The 15,640-nt window shown below is 37.3% G+C and overlaps 1 protein-coding gene across 4 annotated transcripts in view; it reads left to right on the top strand.

Moving 5' to 3' along the window:
• The first annotated feature begins 1,402 nt into the window (after positions 1-1,402).
• Positions 1,403-15,640, top strand: part of LOC125837813 (ABC transporter C family member 12-like) — a 64,906-nt gene continuing 50,668 nt past the window's right edge. For 3 of the 4 annotated variants that reach the window (XM_049516883.1, XM_049516882.1, XM_049516884.1), the window contains exons 1-7: positions 1,403-1,950; positions 6,707-6,885; positions 12,172-12,211; positions 12,671-12,827; positions 13,131-13,245; positions 13,332-13,412; positions 13,538-13,562. In XM_049516883.1, coding sequence (XP_049372840.1) covers positions 1,621-1,950; positions 6,707-6,885; positions 12,172-12,211; positions 12,671-12,827; positions 13,131-13,245; positions 13,332-13,412; positions 13,538-13,562 — 927 coding nt within the window. In that variant the 5' untranslated portion in view covers positions 1,403-1,620. Of the gene's footprint in view, positions 1,951-6,706; positions 6,886-12,171; positions 12,212-12,670; positions 12,828-13,130; positions 13,246-13,331; positions 13,413-13,537; positions 13,563-15,640 lie in introns of those variants that run through there. The other variant, XM_049516886.1, reaches the window with a different exon arrangement.

Below are 15,640 nucleotides of genomic sequence, written 5' to 3'. Positions count from 1 at the left end.
TTTTTTTTAAAAAAAAGGAACAATAATTTATTTATTTTAAAAACTAATTGAATATATAGGGAAACGTACGTATGCTGAGATTGTGTCATTTTTTATTCAAATTTTGAAATTTTAAATAAATTAAAAATTAACCATATTTGGGGTATAATATTTAAAATATTAAATTGAAGAATAATTATGGTGATCAGTCACCTCTAACATGTGTCATCTTTAGAAAAATTTAATAAAATATTAATTAAATAATTAAAAATTGAAGAATAAATATAGCGTTGACATGTATTTTTTTTCTTCTCCTTTTATATATAGATAAAAGATATTTTATTATTTAAAATTCTAAAATTTGTGAAATATGTGACATTTTTTCTTCTCGTATTATATATGAATAGATATATAAATGTTTTTTTATAGGTTAACACGTAGGCGCTATCACTTCTCTTGTATATATATAAAATAAAAATACATGGTGTACTATAAAGCTGCTGGGCTTCGTCCCAATCCCTCGGACCCAGACCGTATGCTTCCAAAATTTTTAGAGAAAAAAAAATATATACTCCTTTGTTTTCAGTAATATTTTTAAAGTGGCATCTCCTTCACCGTAAGCAATGACGCTAGCAGTTTCAACATTGTTGTTGTTTGGAGTTTGGACCATTTTCAGATTCCACTCTTACCTTTTTTTTTCCTTCATGTATTGCTTCCTCCTGGCTGCAGATGCTCATTTGCTCACTTCACTGTCTCAGTTGGAGAGGTATCATTCTTTCTCTTGTTTAATTATCTCAATTTGAAGTTATTTACTTGAAAATTTGAACAACTTTTGGGGCTAAGGGCTTAAATGGTTAGTGTCTGTAAAGCCTATGTCGATGTCATGCTATTTAACTTCACTCTCTCCTTTTCCCGCTTAATGCATAAACCAATTATTAGTATGCATATCTATACTTGTCTCCACTGTATCATCTAGAAACTTTATGTGCCATGTTAGCATCGGGTCCATGAGATATAGTGGGGATGAGTTGGAGTGTGTAGTTGCCAGTTGAGATCAAGTTGAGGTGTCTACATGTGGTCTCTCAAAGTTGGAGTGCTTACTTCTTAGCTCAGGCGAAGTTTGAGTGTGTTTATGTATTGTGTGTACATTATAAATATTCAGTTTCACTGTCTGGTTTTGTTAGATCACTAAGTATTTAATTCTTCCTCTCATTATTAAATCATCTTCATATGGATGCCTTTGATTCCATTTATGCTCATCTGGACTTTGGTCATTGTCTACTTTCTGTCTGTTAACTTTCTCATATTTTAGAAAGCTACAACTTTCTAGTCTTTCTGTCATAACCATTGGTGCAATTTTCGTTGCTTGATTGCTCCACATCTAGCTAATGGCTGCGTATGTTTTTTTCCCTAATTGCAGTAAATTTTTTACGCACAACTGTGAGCAGTTCTTGGTTGATTGAAAATGATGAAGGTTTGAATATGCACAGACCTTAGTGCACTCCAGAATATTTCACTGGCATACAGAGGACCACTATTTATAGCTAGCCCCTACTTGCTTGGGATTGAGGCGTGTTGTTTTTGTTGTACAGTACAGTGGACCTCTAACGTGGTGAAATTTTGGTAGAGTAGTTACAGAAAATGATTTTCGATGCACTAGTTTGGTATTGCAAGCCGGTGGCAAATGGGATATGGGCCAAAGAAACTAACAGTGCTTTTGGTGCTTATACACCTTGTGCTATTGAATCAGCTGATTGCATATCTAATGTGGTTCTTTTTGTGCTTTGTGTGTATCGCTTATGGCTGGTCAGGATGGACCACAACATTCGCAGATTTCAGTTAAGGTCGAAATATTACAATTACATATTGATCCTTTTGGGAAGTTGTTGTGCTGCTGAGCCCTTGCTCAGATTGTTTATGGGCATTTCAATCTTCAATCTGGATGCAGACACTGACCTTGCTCCTTTTGAGGTTCTATCTACTTCGTGTTATAATTTATCTGTTTTCTTATTTCTCCCATGCTCTTCTGACATCAGCATTTCCTTTTGTTTATACGAAATTCATCTTGTTTTCATTCCCTTAGCACATATAAAAAAAAATAAAAAAATCTTACCAAACTGTTTATGTATCTGCAATTGCATGTACCTATCAGAAATGAAGAAACTTGCAGTTGGCATGTATAATCATGGCTCAAAATTATGCACCACTTTCCTTTCAAAGAAATTAAATCATCTTCATCGTTCATTTCTTAGGTATATGGTAGGTGAATTATTGTCATACTGTTTAATTTAACTGTCTTCAATAATTTACTTTGAAGTACTTGTCCTAGTGATTCTTCAATTTCTTTTTGGATCAGAATCACCCCAAAGGACTAATAATGGAAATCAAAACTACATGAACTATGAACTAATGCACTATGTGTGAATCCCAGTGTAGTTGGAGTCGGATATATGAGTTCCTATTTATACTACTCTATTCGGTCCTTTTTAATTCCAAAGTGATAAAGTAATTTGTTTTCTAAAGCAGGTCAGGGTTCCTGAAGCTAAAGATTCTCTAAATCTCATACCATTTGTCGGGTAGTTCACTTTGTGTACCAGATAGCTTCTGCATAGGTGACTGAATTTCATATTCATCACACAGTAGACAGTGTCAATAAAGTCGCTATGATTCATTCAGTTACATTATTGAATATTTGACCTCATAAAAAGGCATATGTGTAGTCTTTTGAAGTTCAACTTGCAATTTTACTCTCCTTTCCTTCTTCTTGTATCGGCGGGGGCCGGAATAGGTCACGGTAGCGGAGTTTGGTTTAGGGCGATATGTGGATAGGTGACATTCCTCTCGTTGTTTCTTATTTACATGATTCTCTACTCTCATCATTTTTGTATCTCTGAAGGTAAAACATTTTCTTGGAACTTTTATCTTTTCCATAAACTTGATGTTTAGAGAGGCATTTAATCTTGATATACTCATAAATTTTCTTCACAAATTTAAGATGTCTGCATCTCCTAATACTATAGATTTCTCAATAGAAGGCTTTAAGTCTTCACTTTGCAAAACTTTCTTCTCTTGCTTCATTCAATCTGGAATCCAACTGGAGGTAGAGATAACCTTAAAGAAATATTTTATAAACACTCGTAGAAACACATCAGAATGTGAGCCTTTCCCGGCTATCTTCACAGGAAATGGCCTCCCTGTAACACCTACAGGTTTTTTCTTATGAAAGTTTTTCTCCGTTGCAACTCACCTATTGTTTCTGATCTTAGATCTGTTCTGTGACTTCTTTAACACCTACAGATGTTTTCCGGCGAAATTTTATCTCCCCTGCAACTCACCTACTGTTTTGATTTCAGATTTTTGACAACTTTTTCCTGCCGATTCTGCTAGTCTTTTTCAGCATTCCTCAGCCTAGAAATGTTCCTAGGCACTCTTGTGAAGAACTTCCTTTCTCCTACTTTCTAGGAGTGGAGAGCACCTTTTCCATCGACTTCCTCGCTGGAACCCCTCTTCTTTCATCACCTTCTTCTCAGCTATCACCTTCAATGGTAGCATTCCAACCTTTTTCGTTTCTTTCTTGTCAAGTTCTGATCACAAATATGGGGGAGAATAGGATATATTTCAATGCAAGCTTTAAATCATTTGATATTACAAGATGCGCTACGATTGAGCTATCTGGTATGAATGGGTGGAGAGAAGTGGTCATATGATGAGAAGCTCTTCAATGAGCAGTAAAGCCATGGAATGGATTTGTCATAATCTTAAGGAAGCCTCCAAGCACCAAAATAATGTGGTAAGAGAGATGGAGAACCAAAGAATTGGATATATAGTCACATACAACTTTCATACGAGCAAATTCAATGCACATTGCAGATATATGAGCATTTTATCCTTAAAGGGGATCAAAGGTTGGTCCTAATCATTCAAGAAAAAGCATTAAATGCTGGTTGGCTCGATGTTTCATTTAAGGTAGAAAGATTCTTTCTCTCCACCTATTGATTAGGTAGGTCCCCATTCCCCTATGTTGACTGAAACCCACTATCCATATGCTAAAACAGTACAAGAAAGTAAATGGCAATCCAAAAGCTTTGGGAAGCAGACATAGAGATTAAGAAGGAGAATATTCTTAATTCTGAATCCTCAGGGACAAAGGTTGATGGATTGCTAAAGATATGTTTGGTTAGCCACTTTGGTAGGGAAGATGAGGAGAAACCTTTTCTAGCAGACCTCAGGAGTGGACATATTCCAACTGGAAAACAACTTTTAGGGTAAACATATTTGAGATGGTGGGTAATCTATTTCGTATAGATTTCTCTCATAGAAATATGGAAAAGAAGATTCTTCAAGGAAACCGTTTCTCGAAAAACCTCCAGATTTCTCTTAGAATGGCGGAGATCCATAGCAGGATGCACCCCAACAACTCAGAGGGCTATTGGAGTTCCTCTCACCTGGTCCAACCACAAGATAGGAGAAAAATGCGGAGGAATGGATTGCTACCGAGGAGGAGACCTAACTGAAAAATCACCTCAAATGGGAGGACCTTGATCAATGGAGAGGTCTGGAATATCCTCTACGAAGTGGTCATTGTTGAGAAGGAGTCAAGTTTTTTATTCCAATTTGGGTTGAGAGAAACCCTAGATTTGAGTCGCCGACATTATCCTATATTATAACTGTTGGAGTGGTCGAGGAAATGACCTTAGATAAGAGGTTATGGAGGATACAAATTAGGGTAGAATGCTAGTAGTTAGTAGACCCTTGTCCTTATCCTTACATACTGGTAGTCATAGTATTTCTCCTGTAGTTTATTGTCTTTCAATTTCTGCTACTATTTACTGTCGCTTGTACTTTTATTATCGCACTATTTTATTGTAGTTGTTTTGTTCTTTTTTCCAGTATGCTTTGTCATGATTTCTATAATTTATTGCTATAATTTCTTGACTTTCATTATTTCTTTTTCAATTTTTTTTGGATATGCTTTTCTTTGAGCCGACTCTCTACCTTCCAAGGTAGAGGTAAGGTCTGCCTACACTCACCCTCCTCAGATTCCACTTGTGGGATTACACTGTGTATGTTGCTGCTGCTGTGTTTGGTGTAAACAGTCCTACTGAGAGAAACTGTCGAAATTCTGGATGTGCTGATTCAATTTAGTTGGTCAAAATAGCTTCAGTTTCTTAGTGTCTTATTGTAAACTGTTTTGCTCATTTATAGAAATAGACACAAGTTACCAGTTTCAATAGAAATCTAGAATCCAACTGAAGTTTTGTCTTTTCTTAAAAAAAATTGCGAAGCAAAGTTCCTTGTGAAATGAAGATTTTTATGATCTTTACTTCATAACACTCTTTTAAATATTTTCAAGCGTAGAGGCCAGAAATGTGCAAGCTTTTCTTTTACATTTTTCCTGCTATTTTTTTAACCTTCTGAAGTAACTGTTAAAACGAGAGATAAAAGTTATTCTGTATTTTTTATCATCACAATGTACAATGCAGGGGCTTATATATATGAGGCTAATAATGCCAGTTAGTGATAAATCTCTACAAATATGGGATACAAATCAGATCTTATCTTAGGATAAACATGGAAAAAGTATCTCAGCTATTTAAAAGATTGTCTGCTAGTTGTGCCTGGGTGACATGAATGGAGTACAAATCAGACCACTGTCCAATTTTTCTTTGATGAAGTGTCAATCAATTTGTTCGATCATGCTGCAGGGCTATACTTATTGTTGACTTAGAATCACATTATAGCTTTGTAGAAGGGGTCCCACTTTACTTTCAAAGATTTTATTTTAGCCACAGTAGCTCACAAACATCCATGTATCGCTTTGGACTCTGATTCAACACTTGACCTTGGCACACCATTCTTCTTTTTATTACTCCATGCCACCAGATTACTACTCAAGAAAGTGCAATACCCTGAAATTTACTTCTTGTTAAATAGGGACCCGGCATAGTCTGCATCCGTATAATTTTCTAAAGTCAAGGTGCTTCCCCTTTTGAATTGAAGTCTTCTTAAGAGATCCTTTTCAGATTCTCTTTATTTTGTGTGCTTCTCTTAGGTGGACTACCTTTGGATTGTGCATAAACTGCCTCACCATGCTCATGACATAGACTATATTAAGTCTAGTGTGGAATGGGTAATTTAACCTTCCAACAAGTCGTTGTTATGACCTTTTATCAACTACTAGATCATCTGGTGCTTCACTCAACCCATGATTGTACTCGATAGGTGTATTCCCCAGTTTCCCCGTCTCCTTTAGTAAATTATAGACTTTTTTTTTTTAGACAAGTTATAGACTTATTTTTGGAATAGGTATAGACGGAAGGTTACTAAGGAAAGATTACCACTTGGTGAGAAATTTTGGTAGGTCATTGAGTAGCTTTAGGGTATGCACATATTTTTTGATGAAGTATGCTCTTTCTTTTGATAATGTTGATACAAAGATGCTTGGATCATCTTTTGCTGGGTATTCAAGTAATGATGCTCATGCTTCTTGGAAACATCAAACAGTTAAGACAGTTGGTCATTAGTTTACAATATGATTAGTTGGTCTGGACTTTGGAGAAGAAAATACTAGCATGATAACTTACATGTTCATCCAAGATCTGATCAGTTCTTTGCATTTAGTTATACATAACAGCAGCAATTTTGATTACTCCTACTTGTGGACCAGTCTAGTGAGATTTTTGCTTCATATATCTAGTCAACTGACATATGTACTCTTTTCTTCCAGATGGTTTCTTTGAGCATAGAGGCACTTGCTTGGATGTCCATTATTGTTATGAATCTAGTGGAAACTAAAGTCTATATCAAAGAGTTCCGATGGTATGTCAGATTCGGAGTAATGTATGTCTTGGTAGGTGAACTTGTGATCCTCAACTTCGTTTTTTCAATGCAGAGTTTCTACTCAAGGTGAGTTTGATATTTTTATTTTTGGTCAATCGCTATTTGAAGTAATTTCCTTTCTCAAGGCTTATTAATGTTGTCAAGTCATCTGGTCAACTTCATGAATGTTGGATGACCCATGAAGGGCTTTTCTATTAAGGAAAAAAAATTACATGCCAACATGTCAGATAAAATAACTGCGTTGGATAATTATACTCCCATTGATTTTAAGAATTTGATTAATGAACGTGGCAGTAAGAAGTAAAATATGAAGGATCCCCTACAATTTCAAAGGCTTAATGAGTTTGAGAAATCAACAAAACTCTCCACCAATCTTCCCCTAAGAGCAAACAAGGGTTGCACACCAAACTTAAAAAGAAAAAAACACTCAGGAGATGAATCTCATGGTATGAAAAAGAGATCCTGTATATGCAAGAGAAGTCTGCATCTTGTCAGATATTCTCTGGAGAAAAAAATTAGAAAGAGCTTAAACATGTGAAACCCTTGGCATTATATTCTAGGAAGCAGCAATTGAGAAATCAGATGGTAAGAAAACAATAAAACAAGCTAGTTGTCTTTTTGGAGCCTTGGCACGAATTTAAACTTCTGAATTGTACAGCCTGCAAAATCTCAGATGAGTTGAGTCAGAATGAGGAGAGAACCAAGTTTCCTCGCCGGAACAAGTCCAGAAGTGGCACACACGCTCGGTTGTCCTGATTACATATTGAATATTAAACTAAGAATGCTAAAGCAGAAACTCAAGGAGTGGAGCAAGTCAAATTTTGGGGAGCTCACTAGTAAGAAAAATAGCTTACTGGAGGAACTCGCAGAAATTGATTTGATACAAGAAACCAGGGAATTGACTGAAGATGAAGTGATAATAAGAGCCACCATAGTAGTGGAGCTGGAAGAGTTGGCAAAAAATGAAGAATCGAAATGGAGACAAAAATCAAGGGTTTTATGGCTGAAACAAGGAGATAATAACACAAGGTTTTTTCAGAGAATGGCAACAGCCCACAGAAGGATCAACACTATTGATAGGTTGATAGACAGAGGAGAGGTTGTAGAAGACCCTGTAGAGATCAGGAACACCGTGATTAATTTCTACAAAGAACTTTACACTGAATCTGAGGAGTGGAGACCCAACTTTGACCTTATGGAATGTCCAACTATTTCTCAGGAAGAAAAGGATTGGATGCAAAGACCATTTACTGAATCAGAGGTCTTGCAATGCCTACAACTTTGTGATGGAGATAAAGCTCCAGGGCCAGATGGCTACACAATGAGTTTCTTTAAATCTTGTTGGGGAATTGTAAAAGAGGATCTGATGCTGACAATTCACAACTTCCATCAAAATGGAATTTTTGAAAAGTCTTTCAATGCCACCTTCCTAGCACTGATTCCTAAAAAACCTGGAGCAAAAGAGTTGAAAGATTTCAGGCCTATTAGCTTGATAGGAGGAGTCTACAAGATCATTTCCAAACTGATTACTGAGAGGTTGAAGACAGTAATGGGGAAACTGGTTGATGTACACCAAATGGCCTTTCTGAAAGGAAGGCAAATCATGGATGCTGCACTAATTGTTAATGAGTTGGTAGACTCCAGAGTTAAGCAAAAAATTCCTGGAATTTTATGTAAGTTGGACATAGAGAAGGCCTATGATCACGTCAATTGGGCTTTTCTGCTGAAGGTCTTAAAGGACATGGGATTTGGGAGGAAATGGCTCAATTGGATAAAGTTCTGTATATCCACTGTTAAATTCTCCCTGATCATAAATGGAAACTCTGAAGGTTTTTTCCAATCACAAAGAGGTTTGAGACAAGGTGACCCTCTCTCACCTTTTCTCTTCTTGTTAGCCATGGAAGGCCTCAATCACATGATCAGAAAAGCAAATGTTAATGGATGGATTAAAGGCTTTAAGGCTCAGAATCAGGGGAATAGGGACAATGAGGTGGGGATTACGCATCTACTATATGCAGATGATACTTTAGTTTTCTGTGAGGCTGAGGTGATACAAATTAGACACATCAGAGCAATCCTTACTATCTTTGAAGGTATATCTGGTCTGCATGTAAATTGGCAAAAAAGTTTTCTCTATCCTGTGAATCAAGTGGATAATATGGAGTTGCTAGCTAGAAATCTTGGCTGCCAAATAGCAACCCTACCTACAAGGTATCTGGGCATGCCTTTAGGAGCACAAAATAAGGAGACAACTGTGTGGAGTGAAGTTTTGGAGAGATGTAACAAGAAGCTTGCTAGGTGGAAGAGTCAATACCTCTCCCTGGGAGGTAGGTTGACTCTAGTTAAATCTGTCCTTGATGCCCTTCCTTCATATATGATGAGCCTATTTCCAATTCCAAAGAACATTGTGAAAAAGATCGATCAACTCAGAAGGTCTTTCCTATGGAATGGAAATAAAGAGCACAAAAGTTGCCATCTAGTTAAGTGGGATACTCTTACTCTTAGCAGAAAGCAAGGGGGGCTGGGAATAAAAAAGCTCAATCTTCAGAACAACTGTCTCCTTCAAAAATAGTTGTGGAGATTCTGCATTGAAGATCAGTCACTCTGGAAAAGAGTTATCACAATGAAGTATGGACTACAAAGCCATTGGATTACTGAGGAGGCTCTTGGAACTTTTGGATGCAGTGTGTGGAAGACTATTAGAAGATTATGGCCCCAATTCAAAGGCAACATCTCACTAAAGGTGGGAAATGGTAGGAAAATTGATTTTTGGAATGAACATTGGATTGGGGATGAAAGCCTGCAATCACTCTTCCCAGACCTGTTTATGCTCACCACTCAAAACAAGGCCACAATCTCACAACTATGGAGTCCTCAGGGTTGGAATCTCATTTTCAGGAGAGCTTTGAATGATTGGGAAATCGAGAGGGTCATTAATTTGTTTCAGATCCTCAATGCCTTCCCAGGCACCTCCACTGAACCTGATAAGCCTATTTGGAGATGGCAAAGCAAAGGTGTGTTTACAGTAAAGTCATGTTACTGCAGATACAATATTGGCCAAACACAGATCAGAAACTGGCCATGGAAGTTAATATGGAAGATAAAAATACCATTGAAGATCTCATGTTTTGCCTGGTTAGTGTGCAAAAGGGCCTGCTTAACACATGAAGTGCTTCAAAAGAAAGGCAGACAATTATGCTCAAGATGCTTTATGTGTGATCAAGATGCAGAAGTTAATAGTCACTTATTCCTTCATTGCAAAGTAGCTACAAGCTTGTGGAACATGTTTCTTGGTCTTCTTGGTGTATGCTGGACAATTCCAAAGTCCACTAAGGATTTGCTCTACAGCTGGAAGGAGATAGGAAGAAGGGAGTCAAATGAAGATTGGTGGGAGTTAATCCCAGCCTGCATCTGGTGGTCCCTATGGAAAGAAAGGAACGGAAGATGCTTTGAGGATAAGAGAAACAACATCCAGAAAATTAGAATGAATTGTCTTAGTCTTTTGTACTTTTGGTGTAAACAAAATATGATGGGGGATATAGAACTTTTTGATGACTTCATAGGTAATTTGTAATCTCCCATAGGGTAGTTTGATATGCTCTGATGAGATTGTAAGTGACCTATGCTCATCATTTATTTGATGATGAGCCTTTTGTGAATACACAGTTACCTTTATCTCAAAAAAAAAAAAAAAACGACATACCCAGTGAAATTCGACAAGTGGGGTATAGGGAGGGTGGTGTGTACACACCCCTATCTATGGAGGTAGAGAGGCTGTTTTTGATAGACCCTCGGCTCAAGTAAAGCATATCACAACGTTTATGAAAATATAATACAGTAAAAGGATTATGGAGAAAAAAACATTAGAAACAATATAATACGATAATCGAAGCAAAGAAAACAACATGTAATAATACATTCAAAGAATAAGAAAATAGGAGAATAGTACTAATACTACTAATAAGGTAAACTATATAGCCCAAGTCTACTTACAAACCTTACTTCCATATCCTCCTATCTAAGGTTATGTCCTCAGTGATGAGCTACATGTTTCTCCTCAATACTTCTTGGGCCTACCTTTACCTCTTCTCATACCTACAATAGCCAACCTCTCACACCTTCTCACTGGGGCGTCTACACATTTCCTCTTCACATGCCCGAACCATCTCAACCTCACTTTCCTCGTCTTGTCCACCATGGAGGCCACTCCCACCTTGTCCCTAATATCCTTGTTCCTTATCCTATACCTCATAGTATGCCCACACATTCGTCTTAACATCCTCATTTCCTCTACTTTTATCTTCTGGATGTGCGAGTTCTTGACTGACCAACACTTCACCTCATACAATAGAGTTGGTCTAACATCACTTTATAAAACTCATCTTTTATTCTTGGTTGCACATTCTTATCTCACAAACACCGGAAGCCTCCATTCATCCCTCCCTCTAATACGATATGTAACGTCCTCGTCGATCTCACCATTACCTTGGATCGTACACCTAAGATACTTGAAACTTCCTCTCTTGGAGATGCCATGAGTCTCGATCTTCACATGAGTTATGTCACTACACTCTACATTCTCCGTCTTAGTCCTGCTCAACCTGAAACCCTTTAGACTTTAGGTTCTATCTCCAAACTTCCATCTTATTGTTTACTCGCGTTGTGTGTCTTGTCAATCAGTACTATGTCATTCGCAAATAGCATACAACCATACACCATAGTACCTCTCTTTGGTTACGCCGCGTTAGTTCTCACCAAAACGAATAAAAACGGGGTAAGAGTTGATCCCTAGTGCAACATTATGACAACTGGAAAGTGCTCGGAGTTTCCTCTTCCATCCTCACCCGTGTCTTGGCTCCATCGTAGATGTCCTTAATCACCCTAATGTAAGCTACAATACACTTCTAGTTCCCAAACATCTCCATAGAACCCCTAGAGACTTTGTCGTATTTTTTTTCTAGGTTAATGAACAACATGTGTAAGTCTCTCTTCCTCTTTGTTTTTTTCTCAACCACCTCCTTATGAGATGAATGACTTTTGTAGTTGAATGTCACAACATGAATCCAAATTGGTTCTCGTAATAGACACACCCCTTCTGATCCTCAACTCCACCACCCTAATTGTTTTCCTACTTACATTCATTCAGTAGATCTATAAGAAAACCTCTTTTATAAGAATTAGACTGTTCTCTGTACTGGAGGATTTATAATCTCGAGTTGCAACTTTTTTTCATTCACTCAGTAGATTTATAAGAAAACCTTTTTGATTGCGTTGAAAGATTCTTTTCTATATGTGGACTTATGCTATCAAAGGAATCAGTACTTTACTCATAGCTTTTACTAAATTGTGCAGGTTTACACTGTACATCTATTACAGTTCAGTCATCTGTCAGGTACTTATCTTGTCCTTATCATCTGTTAGCTTTTAGTGGGTGCATTTTGCATGTTTTCCTAGCTTTAAAAAATTAATCAGTCATATAATTCTTCAAGGGGATTTACCTAGGATTAGAGCTGATTTATATTGATGAAAGGATATATTGATTTTGCATGAGGTCTAGGAGTATTTCTTGACTGTAATATATTGTGCCCTGAATATCAGTTTATGTAAGATTACATTCAAGTAGTTTGAACAGTTGTAAAATCAATTTATATAGTTGAAGAATCGGAAAAATATTAATCATATTGGTTGGAGAGGAAATTGTGCCTTGTATCAGGCTGCAGTTGGAACACAATTCTGGTAACCAAGTTTATCTTTTATTCTGAAATGCATGGAAAACTAACATTTATATCTTAACTACCTACATTTTGTTCCATTAGAGATTGAACTACAAAATCTGAAATGTTTTATGCAGATTGTATTTGGGGCCCTGCTTCTTGTCCATCTTCCTCATTTGAATCCTTTTCCTGGCTATATTCCATTAAGGAGTGAGTCCGTTGATGATAAAAATGATGAAACAATCCTTGGAGAAGACCATATTTGTCCTGAGAGATATGCAAGCATTTTGTCAAGTCAGTGGATTCTGCTTATTAATTTTAACCATGGCCACTTAATCCTGAAATGGTTTCATACTTTCATTTGGTTTGTTGTACTATAAGAAAGTTTATAGAAACAATATGAATGATTTGCACTGATGGACTTTGCATACATCTCTTGTTCATTCTTTCAGAATACAATGACTTTATGCCTTCTCTATTTAATGACCTGAATCTAATTTTCTTATGACTTTTCATTAAAACTGGTAGGTCCTGTGGGACATTGAACTATCTTTTTTCAATAGCTAAATGATAATTGGAGTTGCTTAACTGTGGTAGGGATATCTTTTGGATGGATAACTCCCCTCTTGCGACAAGGTTATAACAGACCAATCACTGAAAAGGATGTTTGGAAGTTAGACTCATGGGATAAGACAGAGACATTGAGTGCAAGGTTGTAATCGGTGTATCTTTCTCCCTCAATATTTGCATAATCAACTGTAAGAGCGTTGTCACAATTTATGCATTTCAACTCTTTAGATTCCAAAGATGTTGGACTGAGGAATCTCAGAGGAAAAAACCATGGCTTCTACGCGCTTTGAATTGCAGTCTTGGAGGCAGGTATGATTTTTTCTACATTCTATTCCCAACAGTCTTCTTTTGCCTATTTTGTGAGAGGAAACTATATCCATGCTTCTTTTCCCTCCTCTGCATGTTCTCTTATTTCTTTCTGCAATTTTCTACAGGTTCTGGTATGGAGGTCTCTTCAAAGTAATGTGCTTATTCCCTGGATTGTCATAAAATCTAGTTCGCTTTTCCTTTAATGTTTAGTTTTTCCACTGGATGTTAAAAGTTACTTTGAGATACCAAAAAGTAAAGAACCTACAACACAACATGGTTCTCTACAAAAGACGCCCAATCCTCTGAACAACCCAATATATATATATGTATGTATATATCTATATATAGTACATGGCATGATTAGTTTAGTCTACGAAACCTCTAAGACGTAACATCAATAATAAAAGTGTTAGGACAAGGCTCTAACGTACCCAAAATAGCTAAATATACATATGACAAGAAAAATACCCCGAATGATGAGTGAGGCTCACCAATAGCAGTTGAAGATGAGAGAGATGCCTAATGTGGAATCTTGTTACCCGAAGTCTCGAAACCTGCATAATGAAATGCAGCATCCCCAACAAAAGGGATGCGAGAACCGTTTGTTAGAGTTGGTAAAAGTCCCACATTGGTTAGGGAATGGACTAGTGGTCTCCTTATATGGACTTGGGCAATCCTCCCCTCATGGGCTAGCTTTTGGGGTTGAGTTAGGCCATGTGTCATATCTTTACATGGTATCAGAGCCAGGTCCAACCCCGTTTGGGCTCCCGGTCCACGCTTCAGTCGTGCCTGGGCGTGTAGGGGGTTGTTAGAGTGGGTAAAAGTCCCACACTGGTTGGGGAATGAACTAGTGGTCCCCTTATATGGACTTGGGCAATCCTCCCCTCATGAGCTAGCTTTTGGGGTTGAGTTAAGCCCAGGTGTCATATCTTTACACCGGTGAATAACACTTGTATGATAGAGCATAATCAACATAGTAAAGAAATGTGAGGGCATATTAAAGGAAAGGACATTCCATATTTCTATAAGTGTATCATGAGAACTAAGAGAGCCATTATCATCAAAATAAGATTCAATAAACATAAATGAACAAAAGTAATTGTAGTGGGAGTTATCTAGTCATCGACACCACAATGTAATATATATGGGGTCTGATCTTGGCCCGGTCCACTAGGCCATCCCACCTTGCCGGGATGACTACACATTCATAACTTTTTCTACCATTGGACCCACATCATAAAACCCTCTTTTTGGGTAACATTAAGGTATCGCCCGCACCAATGGTACAGCCTTGTCCTACGTAGTTTCGAGTGCTTTAGACGTAGACTAAAACCTTTTTGGCTAACCAAGTAGTACTCCCAAAACATTTGATAACATATATGGCTCATTGGCCCCTTTTTCATTAACAGTAAATAATGTGGCTCTTTTGGCTTATTATATCCCTTTAGCATAATTTCATGGGTCACAATGTAAGAAGGAGAAATCTTTGGTCATCATGTAAACTTTTAAGTGAAATCATTGATTTTGTCAATACACAGATAGTAGGATATCGTAAGAGACATCTAAAGGTTTATTGAACTGGAAACATTGAGAATATAAGTCCATTCCCTCTTTCTCTTACTTCGTAGCCTTTGAAATGGAAGAAATAGGTAGATTTTTGGCCTATCGTGAGGCATAATGAAAAAAAATCGATTTCGAGAAGTTTACCATGCTCGCACCAGGCCATTTCAAATGAACTTCACTAAATGTACATATAATTATGTACAAAGCTTAGATTGATGAACAGTTTGTTGAATTTGAATGTAGACTCGAAGACCTTTAGTTGGATAGGTAATTCACCACATAAAACTTTATACACTGGAAGATATGCTTGTTAGAAGTTGTACCTTGTGCCAACATTCGAAAACTTAATCCGCGGCATAGCTTCCGATCGACCTTGTGCTAGAGCTCCCCTTAGACCTTAATTTACTTCCAGCACACCTCCTACTCTAGTTATCATTCCTGTTTGATAAGGTACCAGTCTGTAGCCTCCTTTGGCACACAAAGGTATTATTTCTAATCATTGATGTCACACTTAAATTTTTTTAAAATCTTTTTGGGCTTTCATCCTTTATTGCAAAGTACCTTGACATCCTTCCTAGTCCGTTTAATTACTTTTGACCTCATAATCATTGGGTGGTCCCCACCTTCCTGTTTTGGTGTGGTTTTCATGGTTCAAATTCATGATC

Source organism: Solanum verrucosum, unplaced genomic scaffold (genome assembly GCF_900185275.1).
Source record: "Solanum verrucosum unplaced genomic scaffold, falcon-dt-bn FXZP01000139.1, whole genome shotgun sequence".
NCBI lineage: Eukaryota > Viridiplantae > Streptophyta > Magnoliopsida > Solanales > Solanaceae > Solanum > Solanum verrucosum.
The sequence above is the reverse complement of the archived record's forward strand: the minus strand, read 5'-3'. Positions and strand labels throughout refer to the sequence as shown.